The 20,117-nt window shown below is 42.1% G+C and overlaps 1 protein-coding gene across 2 annotated transcripts in view; it reads right to left on the reverse strand.

The window, feature by feature from the left end:
- The window catches only part of ptpn12 (protein tyrosine phosphatase non-receptor type 12), a 46,333-nt gene extending 39,938 nt beyond the window's left edge, over window positions 1-6,395 (reverse strand). For both annotated transcript variants that reach the window (XM_066723612.1, XM_066723611.1), the window contains exon 1: window positions 6,060-6,395. In XM_066723612.1, coding sequence (XP_066579709.1) covers window positions 6,060-6,158 — 99 coding nt within the window. In that variant the 5' untranslated portion in view covers window positions 6,159-6,395. The remainder of the gene's footprint in view (window positions 1-6,059) is intronic.
- Window positions 6,396-20,117: the final 13,722 nt, after the last annotated feature.

The raw sequence follows: 20,117 nt of genomic DNA on the forward strand, positions 1-20,117 counted from the left end.
ACCATTGCTGGCACTGAGTTTACATTTCTGTAAGGCTAAGAATTCCAGTCATGTTCTGTCAGAGCTGCACATGGTTCCCAAGCAAAAAGAAAAAAAGCCTTTTCTTCTCACACATTCAAATACAAAGGCAGGCATGTCATCTTCTCCTGATTAAAACAGTTACAACAATCTACAAAGACGACCCAACACAAAACCTTGCAGAATTTGAAAGGCTACCATGCAGCAGCAGCAAAGGAACGTACTGAAACTAGAATAGGTAAGTCTAGCAAGGGAAACTTGGGCGACAACAATATTGAAACCTGCATGCGCATTACAGTTTAGTTTACTGGAGACACCCCCTCCAAACACCTTCAACGTTAGTTTATTTTGAATCACTGACCATAATGACATTGAAAACAATTGTATTGCCCCAAAAACAAAAGCAAGCTCGGCCTAGTCAGGTGCAATTATGCAATGGTGTAGTGGTTTCAGTCCGACCCTGTTAATATAGACCACAGTGTTTCTCAACAGATGTGCACCAATCCAGAGTCAACTGTAGTGCTAGAGTTAACAAACAATACAAACAACACTATTGTACTGCTAACCGCATTTAGTGTAATCAATTACAAGTTGTCTCTGGATATACATGGTACAGATGAGACAGCGCTGCCTCCTATACCCCGGCTGCTTTAAATCAGGCTTTTGCATTACGTAAAATACTGTGCGTCTGTGGGATAAGAATTTGTAAATGCATACACTCTAAAGACAAAAGTATTTAACCTTTTTATCTACGGTTCCCGGTACTGCCCGTTATACGAGGTGAGCTCTGCAGTCTACAACATTGAAACAAAACTGAAAACACCACCCTTGAGCTTTAGCTCATTTCCTCTCCACACAGACATTTGCATAACAAACACCACGGCACAATTCCTACACCACACTAAAACAGAAAGAGAGGAAGCCTGTCTGAGATCCTTCGCGAATCTCCTTGATATCAAAGACCACGGCACTACCTTTGTACTCGCAGAATCAAAGTGCATCAAATAATACGCAGATCTGATCTAATTATATACCACAAGACATGCTGTGCAAAAGTCCCAATGAAATATTTTATACCACAAACAAATGTCAAAAATACATCCAGTTTTAAATTAAAGGAAAATATATAGGCTAATGAAATACGGCTCTCAGAACTGCCAAAAAGCACCCTAGGCATCCTCTTCGGCAGAACATCAGTACTTCACTGGAGTTCATCAGCACCAACAAATAAAGGTGAAATGTAACTATTAAGTCAAATGCACTCTTCCACGGAGACCCCCGATGGCAGATAAAGTGGCTTGATTGAGTGCCATTAAGGCGAACAGTTGTGTAATGGACTGAATTGAAGATGGTCACAATATGACTGCTCTCCAGAGCTCCCGGTCCTGAGGGGGCAAAACAAATTGTGATGAGCATCGTCCTCTTTACAGTAATGGGGTGCTTCTTAAAATAAACCTCTCATCGATATTGTTCTTAGGTCTCACAGAGGCTACAGAAGACGACAAAAGTTGACACTGAAGGAAAAATCTGCGGTAAAACACAAACATTTTCCATTTCCTGAAGAAATAAAGCCCACAGGTTCGGGTGCAGTATTAGATCGAGGACTCACTGTAGGTGTGATGTGTGCAACTTTAACCGTACAGCAAAACGGCACGACTCCTACAGTACGGCAGCGGTCTGACTACACCGTGCTGACGAGCTGCGGCTGAGGGAGGTAAGGTGGGCACCACAGGAGACTAACCCCAATTTTGTATAATTTCAAACCACGACACTGAACAGCCCCCAAGTACCGAGCAACGGTTAACTGTTGTTTTTAGAAGAGAATGACAGACAAAAAGAGTGTGTAATATACATCTTTAAATACAATAGCCCCATCTGCAATTAAACAGCCAGCAACAAGATATTAAGCACAACACATAGCAGACAGCGCTGTATGTTTCTAGTGGAGAAGATTGTGATGATGCCTGATATCAGAGTTGGTCAATTCAGTCAACTGAGGAAATGGAATCGGAAAATATCAGTTAGTGAACTGATACTGATCTGAACTGATGACGGGTCCGGTAGAGCTGGAGTAAAGTGAAGGGCACAGACCGCACTGTGACGAGCACTGAAGTGGGCTGCTGGGAAAAGTGCAGTCATCATGGGGCTGCCGAATCTCACACTGAAGGAGGGGATACCCACGAGTGAGCTTTTAAGGCATGTGCTGATCTCAAAACTGTAAACAGTATCACGACACATGAAATCAACCCACGAGCCGATTGTGTGTGGATCCGTCGGTGTCAAAGACGAGTCACAAGTCGAATGCTCATTTAAGTCCATAGCTTCAGGGTGCGAAGACCTCTTGATCTGATGTAGACAGAGGATATGGAAAATCTACTTTAGTACGTTTCCTTTTTGAAATTGACTCGGCTTAAACTGAAAGTAATAAAGCAAGAGCAAAAAACAAAACAAAACATACATTTGGAAATTAAAGGCAAGCCCCTTCTGAATGCAATGACAATTTAAATAAGTAGACATTTGGTAGAATCTCTCCAGAGGTCTTTAAGAGTTTCCAAGCTACAGCTGAAACTGTGAGAACATAAAAAGGTTTGTGTGTAATATTTGGGTTAAAAGGAGTCCGTGAAACCCTGGATTAGTGTGATGGATCACTGCAGGCTTGGGCATTGTTTAAACGTACAGAGGCGTTGAATTCCGTGACATGGGGCTTTGGCATGTGGTTAATTGCTGCTAATTTCAAGAATAACTTTTAAAAAACCATTGTCCGTTTCCACTACATACAATTACGTGCAGTGTAGTTATATAAAGCAGACCACTTGGCTAAGACGCATTTCTAAGGAAATAAGTAGAGTTACACACCCTTTGTGTGTATATGTTTTACTATTATCCATAGCTCCAACACAAAACCTACTGTGATAAAGGAAAATTAAGAAAAATAGAATTTTGCCTGGAGCACTCCAGACTGCAAACCTTTCACACAGTTGCATCATAACCTTTAAAATAAATAAATAAAACAAAAAATAGACAGCCAGTTTCCCTCAGTAGACGGTAACTACCCCATTTTTCCTGCCACCGTGCTTGTTCAGATTTGGCAGTGACAGTAACCGTGTGCAGGCTTTGCTCCGGAGAGAGACCCCAGGAATCTCCGAGCGCCTCGGTGCCCAGCTGTCCTCACATTCCTCTCAAGGGCACCAACCAGTGTCACAAAATATCTGAGGCTTATTGAGCAGGACCTCTGTGAACGTGACACCAGGCTGACGTCATTACGACCCATTCAACTTGCCTCCTGGGAGGTAAAACAAGCGCACAATATTAACAAATTAATAACAGAGGTATAACCTACAGCACAGAAGACTTGGTTGGTCACCACTTTTTTTTGTGTGCCAACATTGTAACAGCAGTGGACTGCAGAGCATGTCAGATAATGTTATCTATATACTGTAGTTTAAATGTACGTTAGTTAATCCATGCAAAAAGCAAAAATGGCTGTACTATTTTGTTCTTTAAGGTCATGTTATACTTTGAGCAATTAAAAAAAAAAAAAAACTGTTACACCTACGGCATCTGACGCAGTGTCACAATGTGAAAAGGTTCTGCAATGTTTTACTTTCTATTTAATTTAACCGAGGTACAGATCAGATTTTCGGAGAATGAGGTGCATGCCTCACACAGTCCTATCCCCACTGAGGCAGAGTTCTCCAAATCGCACTGCACAGTAAGTTGCAAACCAGCGCTGAAAGGACCAAAAGGATGCGTTCCCAAGGCCTAACATTTGGCCACAATGTTCTAGGACAAAATTACAGAAACAAAGCTCGCATTTATGGAGAGAACCGGCTTACTAATTTCCTCCCTTGTGACTGTACAGCACTGTGGGATGCGCTTCATCACAGTCAAGATAACGGCTATATTTAGGAGCTACTAACATTTTTAATGCTTTTGCCGAAATCCTCTCACACTGTAAACCAAGAGGCCTGTGACGTAAGAGCACAAGCAACAGATATTTCAGGAAATGGGAGATCAGTCTATCTATACGGAGTTACACAGCGCCACAAAACATAGCAGTTAAAACATGTATTTTAAAAGCCATTTTTACTTTAAGCAGTAAGCTCGATCATTTCTCAGTGCTGTTCTTGCTCAGGTCTGTTGCACTGCAATACGTTTTAGAGCATCAATAATACATCAATAAAAACCTCTCGTGTAGTCTGTGACCCCAGAAGGGAGATGACAATCGAACACATCTTGATCATTGATTTGAAACCTCTATAGAGCGCTGGTACCTTAGCATCTGTGCTGTTTAATGACATTTAAGGGTCAATAGTGGACTGCAAACCATTCATTGTATTGGATTTTTACTTTAGTTTGGATACCCTCGCTCAGGCGGTGATAAGTGTCCAAGTAGATGGTAAATCGAGGGGAGAAAAAAAAAAGCCTAGAAATTACTGTACATGCCCGAGGTTTATAATTTTATTGCTTTTATTACCTTCCTAATTCTGCTTTTCTTTTAAAGTATTTCAACTTCCTGAAATCTAAATATCCTGTTTGTTGCAGAAGTCAGGCATGTCCAGCGGTCTGCCTGAAACAGTAACTGCGCCTCGGGGGATGCTTTTTTCCCAGCAAGGGAGCCGTGTATTAAAAAAGCAACAACAAAAACAAAAAAAACATGACTATCCTGTTACATATCAGTTTTCAGCTGGGAATCCCTTACAACACATAAACTTTATTGATTTTTGAATAAAGTGTAGAGAAGATGTAGACTTCTGGGTGAAGAAACAAATACCACATTTCTTTCTTCTTGCTGTTGCTCTACTGTGCAAATCCCCCAGCTTTATCAATACCTTTAAAAAGTCTTAATCCGGAGGCGTGGTGTGCGCTGTGCTGTGAGAGCCGGACAGCGCGGCCCGGTGGCCCGTTTCCCAAATCGCGAACCCACTTCCTGCCCGCGAACCGAACTCAGCGGCCCAACGCCCGCAGCCATTGCGCAACATCCGCAAACCCGGTCCTGCTGGCATTCATCAGGCATTAATCACGCAGCTTTCCCACACACAAAATAAAAATTGCTAGGGCTGAGAGAGTCTATAGTGGGCCCAGGAAAAACGTGCATCCCTCTTTAATATTTAACTGGATATTGAGTGTTAGGGCTGCTGACATTAACACACACACACACACACGACGCAAAGCGATGTATGCAATCGCGTTTGAGCATGCAACGTTAACAAAGTAGGGTCAAATGAGCTGCAACATGTAGCAACACAAAGTTTGAGCATTTGAAAAAAAGAAAATGTCTCGCTGTAACAACACTAACAATGTGCATGAGTCTCTACTCTAGTGCTGGCTGTACAGGACATTTCCACTGGATTAAAACGCCAGTGTCACCAATAAGGACTAGACGTGCCAATTAATCAATTAGGAGCATTGGCTGGGCTGTCAGGGTGCACTGCGGTGTTATGACCCTCTGCCACCCTCCCACAGCAGCTACACCCTGCATGTGTCTGCACGGCAGCCCGGCCACCCGATACTCTCTGAATGCCTGCTATGAACAACACTGAAATCCATCTCCGCACAGGCTTGCCATGCATGAACACAATAATGCCAATATAAACCACACACACACACACACACACACAACAGGACCATCTCACGGTTGCACGGATCCTGTTTCTCAACCGCGGGCGACCCATTGTGTAACATTGTTCCGGCCGGCCGACGCTGGGAGGCGGCGGAGGAAGCCTGATGCAACGGCATCAATAACGCGGCGGAGGGAGAAACGTGCAAGTTTGCGGAGACGGGCTTAGGCCGCGTCAGGAGCCTGGGGGTGGAAGTGTCACAGGACGCGGCCGGGGGGGGGAGAGCACGGCCGGCGTGTTGCAGCGACACAGAGCGATAGACACGGACAGACAGACGGACACACGGCAGCTCATCCGCCCCACCGACAGTTGTCACTTTCGCGGCGGCGCAAATCAAATCGCGATCAAAAACCTGACAACAATGTGCGGTGGCTGCGGCGGGAGAGGGGGAGGAGCGGGGGTGTGGGGGTCGGCTCTCACCATGAAGTCACTGCCGAAGTTATCCTCTCCTTTCTGGTCCCCGCTCCGCATGGCCTGGACCCCTTCAATAAACCTCCGGAGGACCGCAGTCTGATCCATCCTCCCAGGCTCAGCCCCGGCGGGTCCCCCCCACCTCAATGGGATACGAGTCCAGCGACAGAACAGAGTCGGATCGTGAACAATAAATAATAAATAAATATAAAAATATATCCACTGAGGTTCACTCCCACGTCTTCATCGCTGGATAATCCCGACGGCTGTTCGCAGAGAGAGACGCAATGCAACCGCTCCGCTGCTCAGCCTGCCTCCTCGCCCGCACATCCACTACTAAACTCACACACAACTAACCGCCCCAAAGCCGCTACCGACCGCGCCCGCCCCCTTCCACGGCACCGGCCAATCAGAGGGGACGCTGGCGGTGCAGTGCTGACACCCGATTGGTGGAAACCCGGTGTCAGTCGAGAATGAGACCGAGGGCTGGCTGTCTTCCGGGAATGTGATTGGACGACACACGCGTCAATCGGCCCTTTGGAGTTTGAGCGACGCGATTGGTTGGATCCCGGGTCGGGGTGGGTGCAGCCGCCCCACCTGTGAGGTGAGTAAAAGCTACGGCTGTATAGAGGGTCTCAGCCGGGGGGATGAGAGGAGGTGCTGCTAGAGCTGTGGACCTCTGGAGGGCTTTTGCGAAGACCCTCTCTCTTGCAGAGTCTGTTTTGGAGGCATTAAATGCAGAGCACAAGTGTATGTAATGGGTAAGAGAAGATGGTAAGTGGTAAGGTGACAGTGGGGAAGAGTAATCACTGATGGAAACTTCCTTGCATACAGCAAGTGTTTCTAAACAAAGTATGCATATGTTATAAAATACGAAAAAAGTGATACAATTGATGTGAGACGTCATTGATATGAGTAGTAAGGGTGTAGTAGCAACAGAGGAAACAGGAATGTGTTGTTGTAGGCGGTGTGCAGCCCGCCACGTGTATCGGGCTCCCAGGGAGTGACGTCACAGCCGCGCCCAGGAGAGGAGCTGAAGAGCATGCTTTTTCCTTCCGGGCACCCCTAACAGGGATGAAGGACTATGTTTTAACGAATTATTCTCCTCAATAGGTTATTTACTTTCAGATATTATAAAAAAAAATAGGTGGTGTTGATGTACATCTCTTCACCTACATGCTCCAGCTATAAATTATATTCTGAACACTGGCATCTAAGGAGTAGGCTCATGTTTAAATTGCATTGCTATTCCTGCCCCAAATGCATGATTCAATATGCCTCCTGTTGCATTGATGCAGTAACTGTATACTGCAATTCTGCAACAGTGTCATCCCCAGCTGTTTTTTTTTTTTTTTTTTTTTTTTACTTTGTTTTAGAAGCTTACAGGTACTTTATAGGTAAGGTTAAAATGAATATACAGGAATTCCTGTCTATAAATGACCATATTGTAAAACTGAGTTTGTCCAAAAGTGAAACAAAGCCCCTTTTGTGCCTGCCATGTGCGGCTGCCGCCCTGGCTATCCAAACCCAGTGACGTGAGTGGTGTTTAAATGAACACTGGAGACATTCCTGGCCTGTGAAGGTAATTCAAATGTGATCTCCCTGCTTTTCGTGTTTGAGAAGCCTAATGTGAATTCAGTGGCACACATCCGATCTCTCACAGGTTTATTTTAATCAGTATCAATAAAAGACTTGTGTTGCAGATGAAAGGAAATGTATTGGACTAGGTTAGAAACTGTTAACCACATCACAGAGAAATACTGCAGGGATGCGTTATTCAGTGTCTTCCACCATCATCAACATCTAAGCGTGTTTTAAATTGATTGATTAGTGTTCACTTTTCAGAATAAAAACACACAAAAGCAGACACGAGAGCCATACTTTGCGAATCAAATGTTTTCACTTTTCTTTTTAACCCTGCGCCGCATCGGCTATTTCATTAGAGCTCCTGCTCTGTTTCTAAAGAGTATTTGTCTGAAGCCGGGTAATCATGAGACGAGTCGGCCCCCTGGGAAATAAGAGACACTCGGCTTCCCCTCGTGCTTCATCTATCGTCTTCCCCTGGGGACGTTTTTTTTTTATTCTGTGACAGCTCACCCCATTGTGCAGTATTCCTCAAGAATGGTTAAGTGAAATATAGAGGAGTGCGGTGCCATGTTGTGGGGCACAGCAGCACTATGCCTGCATGTATGTCTAGGATGATGCCAAGAAAGGGGACTGCTAAGAATAATTGCTAATGTGCACAGGCCTTTATCTAGAAATAACTGCAATACATGCAATCTGTCATTAAAACATAACTTATTGGTAGAGCTAGTGCAGGTTTTGAATAATAATAATAATAATAATAATAATAATAATAATAATAATAATAATAATAATCAGTTGAGTGATTGGAAAAAAACATGCACTCGGGATCATCACCTCTCATTAATTAAATGTACAGATATCACTTAGAAAGGAGGTAAGACTTGTCAATTATGTGCTAATTGCCAAGTCTTTTACTAAATGCACGCCCTGATTTCACTAATAGGCTAATTACTGATGTAAATGTCTGCTTATTAAGACTACATCTTATTTTGCAGATGTATGAGGTTATTTGGAACAGGCTTATCATAGTTAAACCCACTGAGTTTTTCTATAAATCTGCTACATTTATCTCATCGCCTGTTTCAATTCACGAGGGACAGGAAAATGCAACATACTGAAATAAATCAAGTGGAAATCAACTTAATTTAGCGCTTTTCTCGGGCATAGCCTCCGTGAAGTGATATCCATTTATAAGTTTGAATGCATTGAAATCTGACAACCCTTGAGTGTGTGCCTTGTTAATGGTCATGCCACGCCACTGATAATAATAATAATTATAATTATAACCATACAAGAGAACAGTACTCTGTCTGTTGTCACATGCAGAGGGAAAAAGTTCCCGAGAGGCAAGTGAGTCATTCATTCATTTGTTGTACCAGTCAGTCAGTCATAAAGGTGTTGTAGGGGACACAAGTTTTGCAGCCTCATATTTGGCTCATTTAGTATATCCATTTATTATTTTATGACTACACTACTGGTCTGTGTTTAGGTGTTTGTCAGTCAGTGTGTGTGTGTGTGTGTGTGTGTGTGTGCGCGCTTCTGGTTTGCCAATAGACACTATCAGAATCTCCAGAATAGAGTGAGCGGAGCGGGCGGTGAGAACAGGGCCTAGTCTGTGTTCGCTTAGTCCGTATTGTGGTTTTGTAATCAGTTGCAAAGGCCAGTCCTCTTGCAGTAGATGAAGTGGAAGATAAGCGTTAAATTATAGAGAACGGACAGAGCTTCTCTATTTAACTGTTATGTCATTATATTTGCCATGATTTAATTTGATTTGATGCAATTTAATATCGGTACAAACTGTGCAGATTACTCTGGCATCACTTTACCACATTTGTAACAGATTTCTACTGTTGCACACTGTATTTTACCATGTTTTTACCCTGGTTCTGCTTTATGAATGGACACCCTCAAAGCTCTGTGAAGTTGCCCCACCAAAAGATAAATTATTTATCAGTTCGTGCTACATTTGTGATGGTTATTATTTTGAAGATATTGCACCGTGTCGGGGGTATACCTATGTGTGGTGTGCGGTGTTTGTAGGGTATGCCATACATTATTAGTCTTGTTGGGGACTAATTTCTCATGCAAATTGGCAGCGTAGGGATACAATACAACAGGATTACTAGGGCACATAGCATTGTAATTGTGGGAGGGTCCTTTCCTTAGTTGGCATCCCTAATGCAGTGGAGCTACTGATGTACCTTAAGGAGGTGCTATAAATTAAAGCCATTATTTTAAGAAGTGTTTGTGAGACTCTATTCTTCAATAAAGCCTTTGTTACATTGGTGTGAGCAGTGGGATAATGAATACCCATGACAGCAGAGCCCAGAGAGACTGTTGGGGTGCCGAGGATGTGGAGGTATTAAAGAAAACATCTGTAAAAAAGCACAAGCAACCTTTTGTGTGTGAGGCAGAATCACTGTATGAATATATAGTGAAAAAAACTGTGGCTGAAATGTGGTGTTTGATAATAAGGAATAATAATACAGGTCCTGCAAGATAACAGTTCTCTGCATGTTGTCACACACAAGTTCATTACAGGCACATAATTGGTGAAAACTATACATTTTTTCAATGTCTCTCCTTGAACAAGTGTTTATAGCATCACCCTAGCATCTGTTCCTTGAAGAATTTCTTAAACCTAGGCTAGCTCTGTACAGTCGTTCTGTACCAGCATAAAAGGCTCTTATTCTTGGTCTTGCACATGACCCACATGTTTCTTCTGGGATGAAATTTAACAGTAATGTTTAACAATGTGGAATCTGTTTCATAATTAGCCGGGATCCCTTATGTTTGGCTCCTAGCTTATGTTGCTCAGGGTTAGCTTCAGGGTAGCCAGTTCATGCATGACGATATCAGCAATGGTTACTAAATCCCAGGCCCGGCAAGAAAGGCAGGGTGGAGATTGAAAAGGTTTGCCCTGTCTGTCATGCCCAAACTTGAAATGTCAAAGAAAACACGAGATACCACTCATTATCTGGAGTAAGTCTGTGAACCCCTTTCACCACACTACACAACACAACCATTCTGTAGACTGAGAAGCCAGAGCAGACCCCCCAGCATCGCCCTGTTCTTGTATAATTATGATACAGTTTGGTCAAAATTAGTTTAGAGGGCATTGTTGTAGTTTTTGTTTGTTTGTTTTTAATGATACTTGCACATTCCAGAGTAGTGAAGGAGTCAAATTGGCCTGAACGTAATAACTCATATTATTTGCTTTCTGACGTGATTTAATTTCTTATGTGTCACATTTTATTGCGCTTGTGATGCATGATTCTGCTTGCCTGTTGTGGAATCATATTAGGTTGTTATTGATCATGATGAAATAACCATTCTGGGGAAATGTAGCCCTTGAAAAGAGAAAAAAAAAAAAAGGCCAGACTGGCACTGGGAAGGTGTGTGTGGGCAAACAAGCTCCTGGTTGGCGGTGCTCTGGCTCCTTTGATGAAAGTAACTAAATAACATTTTGGTAACACTGCAATAAGGTGAACACACAATAAAATGATGTTTTGGCAACAGAAGTGTGTCGACTCCAGGAGGTGAGGTCAAAACGTGCCAAAACAACAGACCTGACCTGAGATACATGCAGACAACTTTATTGTGCAACTAACAGAGATCATTAACGACTCTGTGTGGTCAGGGTCTAATTCATTCCAAACTTGCAGGAAAAAGATTCAAAGCGTTTCCAACACAAGAAATGTCTTATTATGCACGGCTTCCTAAGTTACAAATGCATTTTCATTTAGCTGCAGCACGATGTGTTTTCTTGGAATGTTTTAATTTCCTGTCCCTTCGAAACATTACGCTGGAAATTTTAATCAAATCTCCCACTGTATGTTGTGAATCAAGCTGATACTGCGAACATCGATATCTCATTTTCTAAATGTCCACGTGTGTTTCTATTTGTAAAAGCAATATGTAGTGTGCTAATAACTGTATACTATCAGTGCCAGTTTCTGCCATTGGCAAAGTATAAAATGATTCCAATCACACTACATTACTAATGAGAAATGGGGCTGAATTGTTAATAAATTCAATTCCTTTTGTTCAGAAATCCCCACTCGACAAACAAAGCATGGCTGTCTCCAAACAAAGGAAAATGATCAGTTATGCATACATTATTACATGTTATCATGCTTTTTAAAAGATTTATATGCATTTTCGCCACACTGGGAACAACTGTGAGAAATCCAAATGCGTGTCTCTTTAATTTGCTATTCGAAGAGCGAAAAAGAGTTCATACAACAGACGCCACAGACAGACCCTGTTCATCATGAATTCCGCACAGTGGCTCTGATTTCTAAGGAAATCTCAAGTAGGCTTCTGGTCTACCAGTCCCAAAAAAGGAGATTGCCCCTATTTTTCCCCTAGGATCTATTAATGATAACAAATACCCCATTGAGGCGGTGGAGAGAGACATAGGAGCCAAGTTGTTTCGGAGCCAGCTCACTTTACAGATAGCCTGGCAGAGCACTAGGCCTTGTCAGGGCTGAAAGAGTGGCCGAAAGACTAACCAAACACGGCACGGAACTTGTTTTGTAACACTGTCACTGCCCTGGAGGGAGAAAGTACGGGGAGAATATGCAGCATTATGAATATCAGTTATTCTACATCTATTTATTGCCTTTCTGCCAGTTATGAGTATTTGGTAAACAGTACGTAACCATTGTTCTGTTGGCTGAATTGGATTACCCTTTCATGCTATAGAATTGTAAATTGCATATGATGTCATAACTGGGAACGTAGAGTCAAACGCAGAATCGCCATTAGAAGCAGAGCTGTCTTTCATTTCTCTGGAAGACTTTCAGAACAACGCAGGCACTAAATACTCACTCTCTATATTTCCTCCCTTCTCACCAGGCACCATGTCAACTTTCACCCGACCCGGATTGAGACAGTTTGACTGCGTCTCGCCCACGAGGGAGGATTGTCTTCGATGGGAGCAGAAGGGTAGGCCCGGGGATCTCCGCACAGTCAGAAACTTACTTCAGCTACGCCCCACATGGTAATGAACTAAAAATAAAATTGAGACCAGTTCTCATTCCCACACAGTAGTCCCGATTCAGTAATGTTTGGGTGGCAGCTATTCTTAGAACGGGATTTAGGTAATGAACTGTATATGTTTGTGGAGGGAGTTTATAGAAAGCCCTGAAAATGCTAGCAGTCATAAATTGAAGTGAACAGAAAGCACTCTGGAGAGATGCTTGTGTTTGGCAGAGCACAGAACAAAAAGCCTATTTTACTCCTCTATCAAGGGACAGAGAAAATATCCTGTGCAGTTTTTGCCATTACCACAAACGCATGTTCAGTAATGCATTCATTATATATCTATATGTATTTATCTTTATATATGTAATAATTAATATTGAATTAATTAATAAGATCACCCAAGTCTTTCACCACCTTGGTCAAACTTGGTTTTTACTTTCCATTCTTTCTGGGGAAAACTTCCTATATAACCTCTTATATTTCAACACATCTGTGCAAACAAACAGTTTGGAAAGAGCAACAACAAGTCAAAGCAGAACCCCCCTCACACACACATGGATAGTATTGTGATTTGCAGTATACTTCACATGTGTCAAAAAGTACAACAACTGTGCAGGCATACATAGTATTAGGACAAATACTACACATTCTTGTTTTGTAAAATATGATGCAAGTTATATTTGTGTGTGTATATATTTATAAACAAATTATGTATAACAGTAACAAAATAACATAAGGAAAGAATACACAATCTTAATTTAATTACTTTTTTGGTCTGTACATAGATTCAGTTGTAGTGCACATTTAACATGTAGGAGATGTAAATTATGTGACTTCTACTGCTGCTAATATTTTATAGTCAACATCTCTCCACATCTCTCTGAAAAATGTCAGACAATATTCCCTGTGAAAATACAAGGTAGGTTGTGCAGTATAAATGCCAGCTCTGGAATATAAATTAGTCCGACAACATGTATTCAGAGTGTAGTCAAGGGTATCATTTCATGCCTTCAAAAAATGCTAGTTAGAGATAGCAAGAAGAAATCTCACCACAAAATGACCATGTTAAGGACCACTAAAACACACTGGACCCGAAAGAGAGAAACCTAATTGTATGCTGAACCTCTTTGTGACTGACTCCTTTAAAGTTTCTACTTGAAAAACAACAACAATCCCCAATGCGCTGCCAAGAAGCGCGGAAAGGGGATCGCGGCTCTCCGGTGACGGCGTGGCTCTCGTTGTGACAGGCCTGCCGAGGACGTGCCAGGGCTGGGAGTCAGATGTTTCACAGCAGTTGCACATGAGGGCGGAGATTACGGAGTAGTGACAGATTACAGAGTTGACATCCTGCTCCACAGGGAAGGACAGAGACAGAGAGGAGGGACAGACTGACTGGAAAAGGGGAACACAACCAAAATCACCTTCCCCAGCCTGACGTTTGTTTATTTTGCTGTTTTGCTTGAATATCGTGGCCGTTGTTGTGCCCTAGCTGGAGCCTTGTGGTAATGCGGTAGTGAAGGACACATCTCTTGTCCCGAGTTCCCTTTTTCTATTATTTCATAGTAGACAATAGCACAAAGGATGGAAGAGTCGGAGTTTTCATTTTACTGGCTTTATCCTGTAAGCTAACCAAATGACTCAGAGGAAACACAGACTCTGTCTCGCTGAGAGTGTAAAGCATTGTTCGCTTCATTCAGATAAGATTTCATCATTTGTTTCACAAGCACTGCAGAATTAATTTAGTTTTTAGCACCTCTCGCTACACCTATTTATGGAGCAATGTGATTTTCCGTGTGTGTTTAATTACTTTTGGAAAAATGATACTAAATGTATATAAATGAATACTTAATGACATACGTTCATGGTATGGCAGTATCTTTAGGGTCGTCTGATTCCCGGCAGGAGTATATAATGGTTCCCTTTGTATGTATCTCTCCACATGAAAGAGAGGCATTTCCGAACAAGAAATCATGGAGTAAATATGTGAAGAATTCAGATACCAGTGACAGTCTCGTGAGTCAGAGATGGAAATGCTAAAACAAAGACTTTAGAAGTTAATAAGCTGCAAAGGAGCAGTGACTAGCTTTTTTTGGACACCTTTGGCAAGATAATTAGACTGTAGTTCTAAACATTATCCAGTGCCCTGTAAGCAATGCCAGATATACAGTTGGGTCCATAAATATTTGGACAGTGACACAATCGTCATCATTTTGGCTCTGTACGCCACCACAATGGAGTCGAAAGGAAACAATTAAGATGTTCTTTAAACATGGACTTTCATCTTTAATTTGTTACACACATCCAAAGTGGATGAACGGTGTAGGAATTACACCCATTTGTATATGTGGTCCCCCCAATTTTAGGGGCTCAAAAGTATTTGGACAAACTAACATAATCATTAATTAAATTGTGAGTTTCAATACTTGGTTGCAAATCCTTTGCAGTCAATGACTGACTGAAGTCTGGAACCCATAGACATCAGCAGATGTTGGGTTTCTTCCCTGGTGATGCTCTGCCAGGTTTTGCACTGCAGCTGTCTTTAGTTCCTGCTTGTTCTTGGGGCATTTTGCCGTCAGTTTTGGACTCCGGTCAGGTGATTGACTTGGCCATTGCAGAACATTGCACTTCTTCACCTTAAAAAAAGTCTTGGGTTGCTTTCGCAGTATACTTCAGGTCATTGTCCATCTGCACTGTGAAGTACCGTCCAATGAGTTTTGAAGCATTTGCCTGAATCTGAGCAGATAATATAGTCCTAAACACTTCTGAATTCATCCTGCTGCTTTTGTCAGAAGTCACATCATCAATAAATACAAGGGAACCAGTTCCCTGGGCAGCCATACATGCCCATGCCATAACATGCTTCACAGATGAGGTGATAAGCTTCAGATCATGAGCGGTTCCTTCCCTTCTCCATACTCTTCTCTTCCCATCATTCTGGTACAAGTTGATCTTTGTCTCATCTGTCCATAGGACTGTACAGGGTTTTTTAGATGGTTTTTGGCAAACTCTAATCTGGTCTTCCTGTTTCCTGTTTACATCTTGTGGTAAACCCTCTGTATTTACTCTGGTGTTCTGTGTTGACTTTGACACAGATACACCTACCTCCTGGAGGGTGTTCTTGATCTGGCCAACTGTTGTGAAGGGTTTTTTTTTCACCAAGGAAATAATTATTCAGTCAATTGTTTTCCTTGGTCTTCTGGGCCTTTTGGTGTTCCTGAGCTCACCAGTGCGCTCTTTCTTTTTAAGAATGTACCAAATATATGATTTGATTTCTAAGGCAAAACTGAAGACAAAACGCCCCAAGAACAAGCCGGAACTAAAGACAGCTGCAGTGCAGGCCTGGCAGAGCATCACCAGGGAAGAAACCCAGCATCTGCTGATGTCTATGGGTTCCAGACTTCAGGCAGTTTGCAACCAAGTATTGAAACTCACAATTTAATTTATGATTATTTTAGTTTGTCCAAATACTTTTGAGCTCCTAAAATTGGGGGGAGCACATATACAAATGGGTGTAATTCCTACACCGTTGACCCAATATGGATGTAACTGCCCTCAAATTAAAGATGAAAGTCTACACTTAAAGCACATTGTTTCCTTTCAAATCCATTGTGGTGGTGTACAGAGACAAAATGATGACAATTGTGTTACTGTCCAAATATTTATGGACCTAACTGTATATAAAAATACAATATAAAAAATATAATTTTTGCAGAAGTATCCATTGTCATTTGTGGCTCTATTTCCCTGACACAGCGAGGGAAAAGTCCTCATGTGCTAACTGAGCAGAAAGCAAAGGAAATGGAGTTTGGTGGTAGGAATCCATAAGCAGCTAATCTGGAAGGTTGTGGAGAAGGAGAAGGCAGATAGAAACAGTCACACTCAATTGAGCTACAGCGGACATTTGTTACCATTCTTGGATTCAACGGGAAGCAAAAGGAAACGCGTACACCTGCACTGAAAAGCAAGACTGAAAGCCTCACTGCAGCCTTGATAACTTGATACTGTTTACAATTGTCACAAATTTAAATAATACAAGTACAAGCTTTTCTTTCTGCTCCCTCGCTATGAACATTGTATTAAACATATCATCCAAAATATATGTTCGTTCTCCAAATCCTTCGGTTAGAAATGTTTTTTGTCATTTGCTTATTTTTACAATAGATACATGATGGGCTCCAGAGCTGGGTAGATTATTAGTATTATTTTTATTTAAGCAGGTAACCCTCTACTGTGGTAAGTACTGACATTGCAATGAACACAGACTGACTTGATGACAGGGACGTCCCATTGTGTACAGATACTTCTAGGAAATGCTGAAAGAGAATGTTTGTATATGTTGTCATATGGCCCATTATTTTTTCCCCTTTAAGGGTGACGACAAAATCCATAATAAAGGAGATCGCTTCTCTGTTCTTCATGGCTGTCTAGAGTTCTCTGTAAAATAAGCAGATGCTGTGTCTGCAGACTAAAAATGGAGATGTACCGGAGAATCGTATTTTGTCGAGCCCTGGCTCTGAGCTCGGGATACGTTATCTGAGTTGTTAAATGATTCATGTCGCACAACGCTGAGAATGAAGTCAGGCAGCTTGGCGTCATCTCCTTTCACAGTTGATTGAAAATAGGTCAAGTAAACCACTCCGCAAACCCTCAGAATTTGCCCAGGTTTGCACTGGTACAGCGAAGCAGCCAGGGTGGCACTGATCTCATTGCCCAACAACAGTGCCCTTCTCACCCCGATACCAGCAGGTTCTGGGGTATTTAGATGGGATTGTTGTTGTTTTACAAATTCATAAAGGATGGTGCTCTACATGGCCATCGTATTAAATATTTTAATAATAAATATATTAAATAACTGTCAGCTCTCCCATAGTGCTGTAGTATTTCAGACTAATTGTAGCATAATGTGAAAGCCTCAGCCCGGATTTTAGGACCCTGGAGGCGATGCAGAACACGTGGGGTAGCCAGGCGCGAGCAAAAGTACAAGTTAATGTTCAACCAATGAATGCAATGAGCACAGATTTGTTGGGGGGGGTAACCTTACTTATTCTTTTACCCACCTCCACCCCCCTACCCCAGCTTTAAGAGTCTCCCTGATTTTCTCAGTGTTGACAGGGATGATATTTTAGGATAATTATGTTTCATTATGCATCGTTTTAATCCTGAATATGATTTCATTTTCCTCATGCTCTCCAATGTCCACACTCTCTCTCCCTCTATCTCTCTGTCACGCTCGCCCTCAGTCTCTCTCGCTCATTTGCTCTTCCTCCCTCTCCCTCTCCCTCCATCTCTGTCTCTAATTATATATTGATATGATCTATGTCCCAATACCAATGTCTCATTCTGGTGCCAGTGTTGCTCAGACACACACAAACCCACTGAGCTACACTGGCACCAGAGGAGGCAGGGCGCGGGGGTGGGGTCTTGTTGAAGATGCTTTCTGGTGATGTCATCAGCGGCTGCAGCTCACTCAGGCACTCTGATCCCGGGGTGGGGCTAAGGGAACGTGAAAAGGAAATGGCTGTGATTTATGGTTTATTCATGTTGGCCACTATGATATGAATCCGTGAAACATCAGATAAAGACCTTCAACACAAATACTGCTGGTTTGTTTTTATACCCCACCCAATAAACAAGCAGTGACTTAACAACCAAAGTACACAATTTGTCAATCAGTTTGCAACAGAACAGTAAGGCCGGATTCTGAGATCCATGTTAAGACATAGTAAGAAATTGTTTTTATTTTATTTTAAATTACACCATCAGGTAAAAATTGTTTCATTCTTTCCCATCTCAGGACTGGGACCCATATTCTATTCTACTGTCACAGTTTAGGACTACAGAAAGTGAATATTCGCTTTGTTACTCCTATTGGACTTTCACTAAATACTTTTCTTTAATAGAGCAGCCATTGTGATTGAAATATACAGTTTAGTTAAACAAGCAAGGATATACTAGTATGACAAAACCTGGCATCAGTTTTTCAGTCATCCTTATCTTCATGAAAGTGTATGAGAATAATCTTATTCTAGAATCCAATTAAAATGTTACAATGCGAAAGGCAAGCCAAGAAAAAGATAATTTTAGCAATTAGCAATCACTCTCCTCAGGAAAAAGACGCACTCGTTTCGCACTGGAACAAAATAATCGGTGAAAACTGTCCTGCAGGGGAAATTTCCAACACAAAAAGGGGAAGTTGTGTGTCCCCATCATGTCCTGTGCGTTTTGTGTCCGTCAGCACAGTGGAGGTCCGCTGCAGATATTTCCTGGAAACTGCGTAAACTGTGCAACAAAAATACAGTAAATTCATGGAGTGGGCACTAACACTCTTTGTTGTATAAATATACAGACATTCCAGACATTCTGGGCTCTACAGCTGATTGTCGTTGTTGTATTTTTGTAAGTTTGTAGAACACAGAGACCGTAACTATCGTGCTTTACTCAAATGCATTCACAACACACTTTGGGCTGAATATGTTTTGAATGCATTTCGAGCGATAAAACGAGGAGCACATATGGTGTAGTCTTGGATTCCTGTGATGGTTAGTGGGGGAGGGTCAGAGATGGATACCTTTTAAGTAGCACAGAAAAAAAGATGTACAACCGTAGTTTGGGACTCAAACGGCTGTAGACTTTTTTTATGGAGAAACGGGCTTTCTCCACTGCAGGCCGTGAGGATTTGTGTGCGTTTGTTTGAATGTGCAGCCGAGGAGGCACTGGGCACTGGGACCTGCGCGGCCCTCGTCTGCCCACACGCAGGAATGCAGGAACCAAAATACAGCGCTGAGCTCAGGAATGTGTACCGACAAGCCTTGACAAACCCCGGTAAAACAAGAATGCTCCTGGACTAACACGAGTGTTTCACAGTCTGAGGCTGTCATTGTAACCAGCTCATTAGGAAAACACATTATGCAACTGTTTATAAGGCGTCGTTGCCAGCCTGTCTCTCGTTTGAAACAGTTCACACATTTAAACCACCTTTTCGTCCCTCTTCTTGCTCAGCAGACACCGGGCCTACGTTCTGTCGAGTAACTGCACGTAACTGTGTGTCGGCCTAACTTGTGTCTCCCCCCTCAGTAACACACCCGTCAGAGTTCCTGTTGTGACAGAGGATTTGAGAAGGTGATTGCGGAGTCGTCTGTTTTCGGTGAATGTTTAAATAACTGCCCTCGGGCCACGAGAAAAGAAAAACTGCACTTTGTAACTCGTGCAACTCATTGACTCATTTGTTCAGCATTTCTGCTACCATTGTTGTTTTTGTGTTGTTGTTGTTTTCAATGTCTGGACATTTGTAAACCGTGTTCATCTACAGTGTGAACTACAAATTTATAGTTCATTTTGAAATGAAAAATGTTAATTGAAATAACATTTTATTTACAGGTCAGAGAGGAAAAATAAGTTTAAAAACAACAACTATTATTATTATTATTATTATTATTATTATTATTATTATTAATAAATCTACTGTTGAACTTATCCCACAAGATGGAAATA

This window comes from Amia ocellicauda, chromosome 15 (genome assembly GCF_036373705.1).
Source record: "Amia ocellicauda isolate fAmiCal2 chromosome 15, fAmiCal2.hap1, whole genome shotgun sequence".
Classification (NCBI taxonomy): Eukaryota; Metazoa; Chordata; class Actinopteri; order Amiiformes; family Amiidae; genus Amia; species Amia ocellicauda.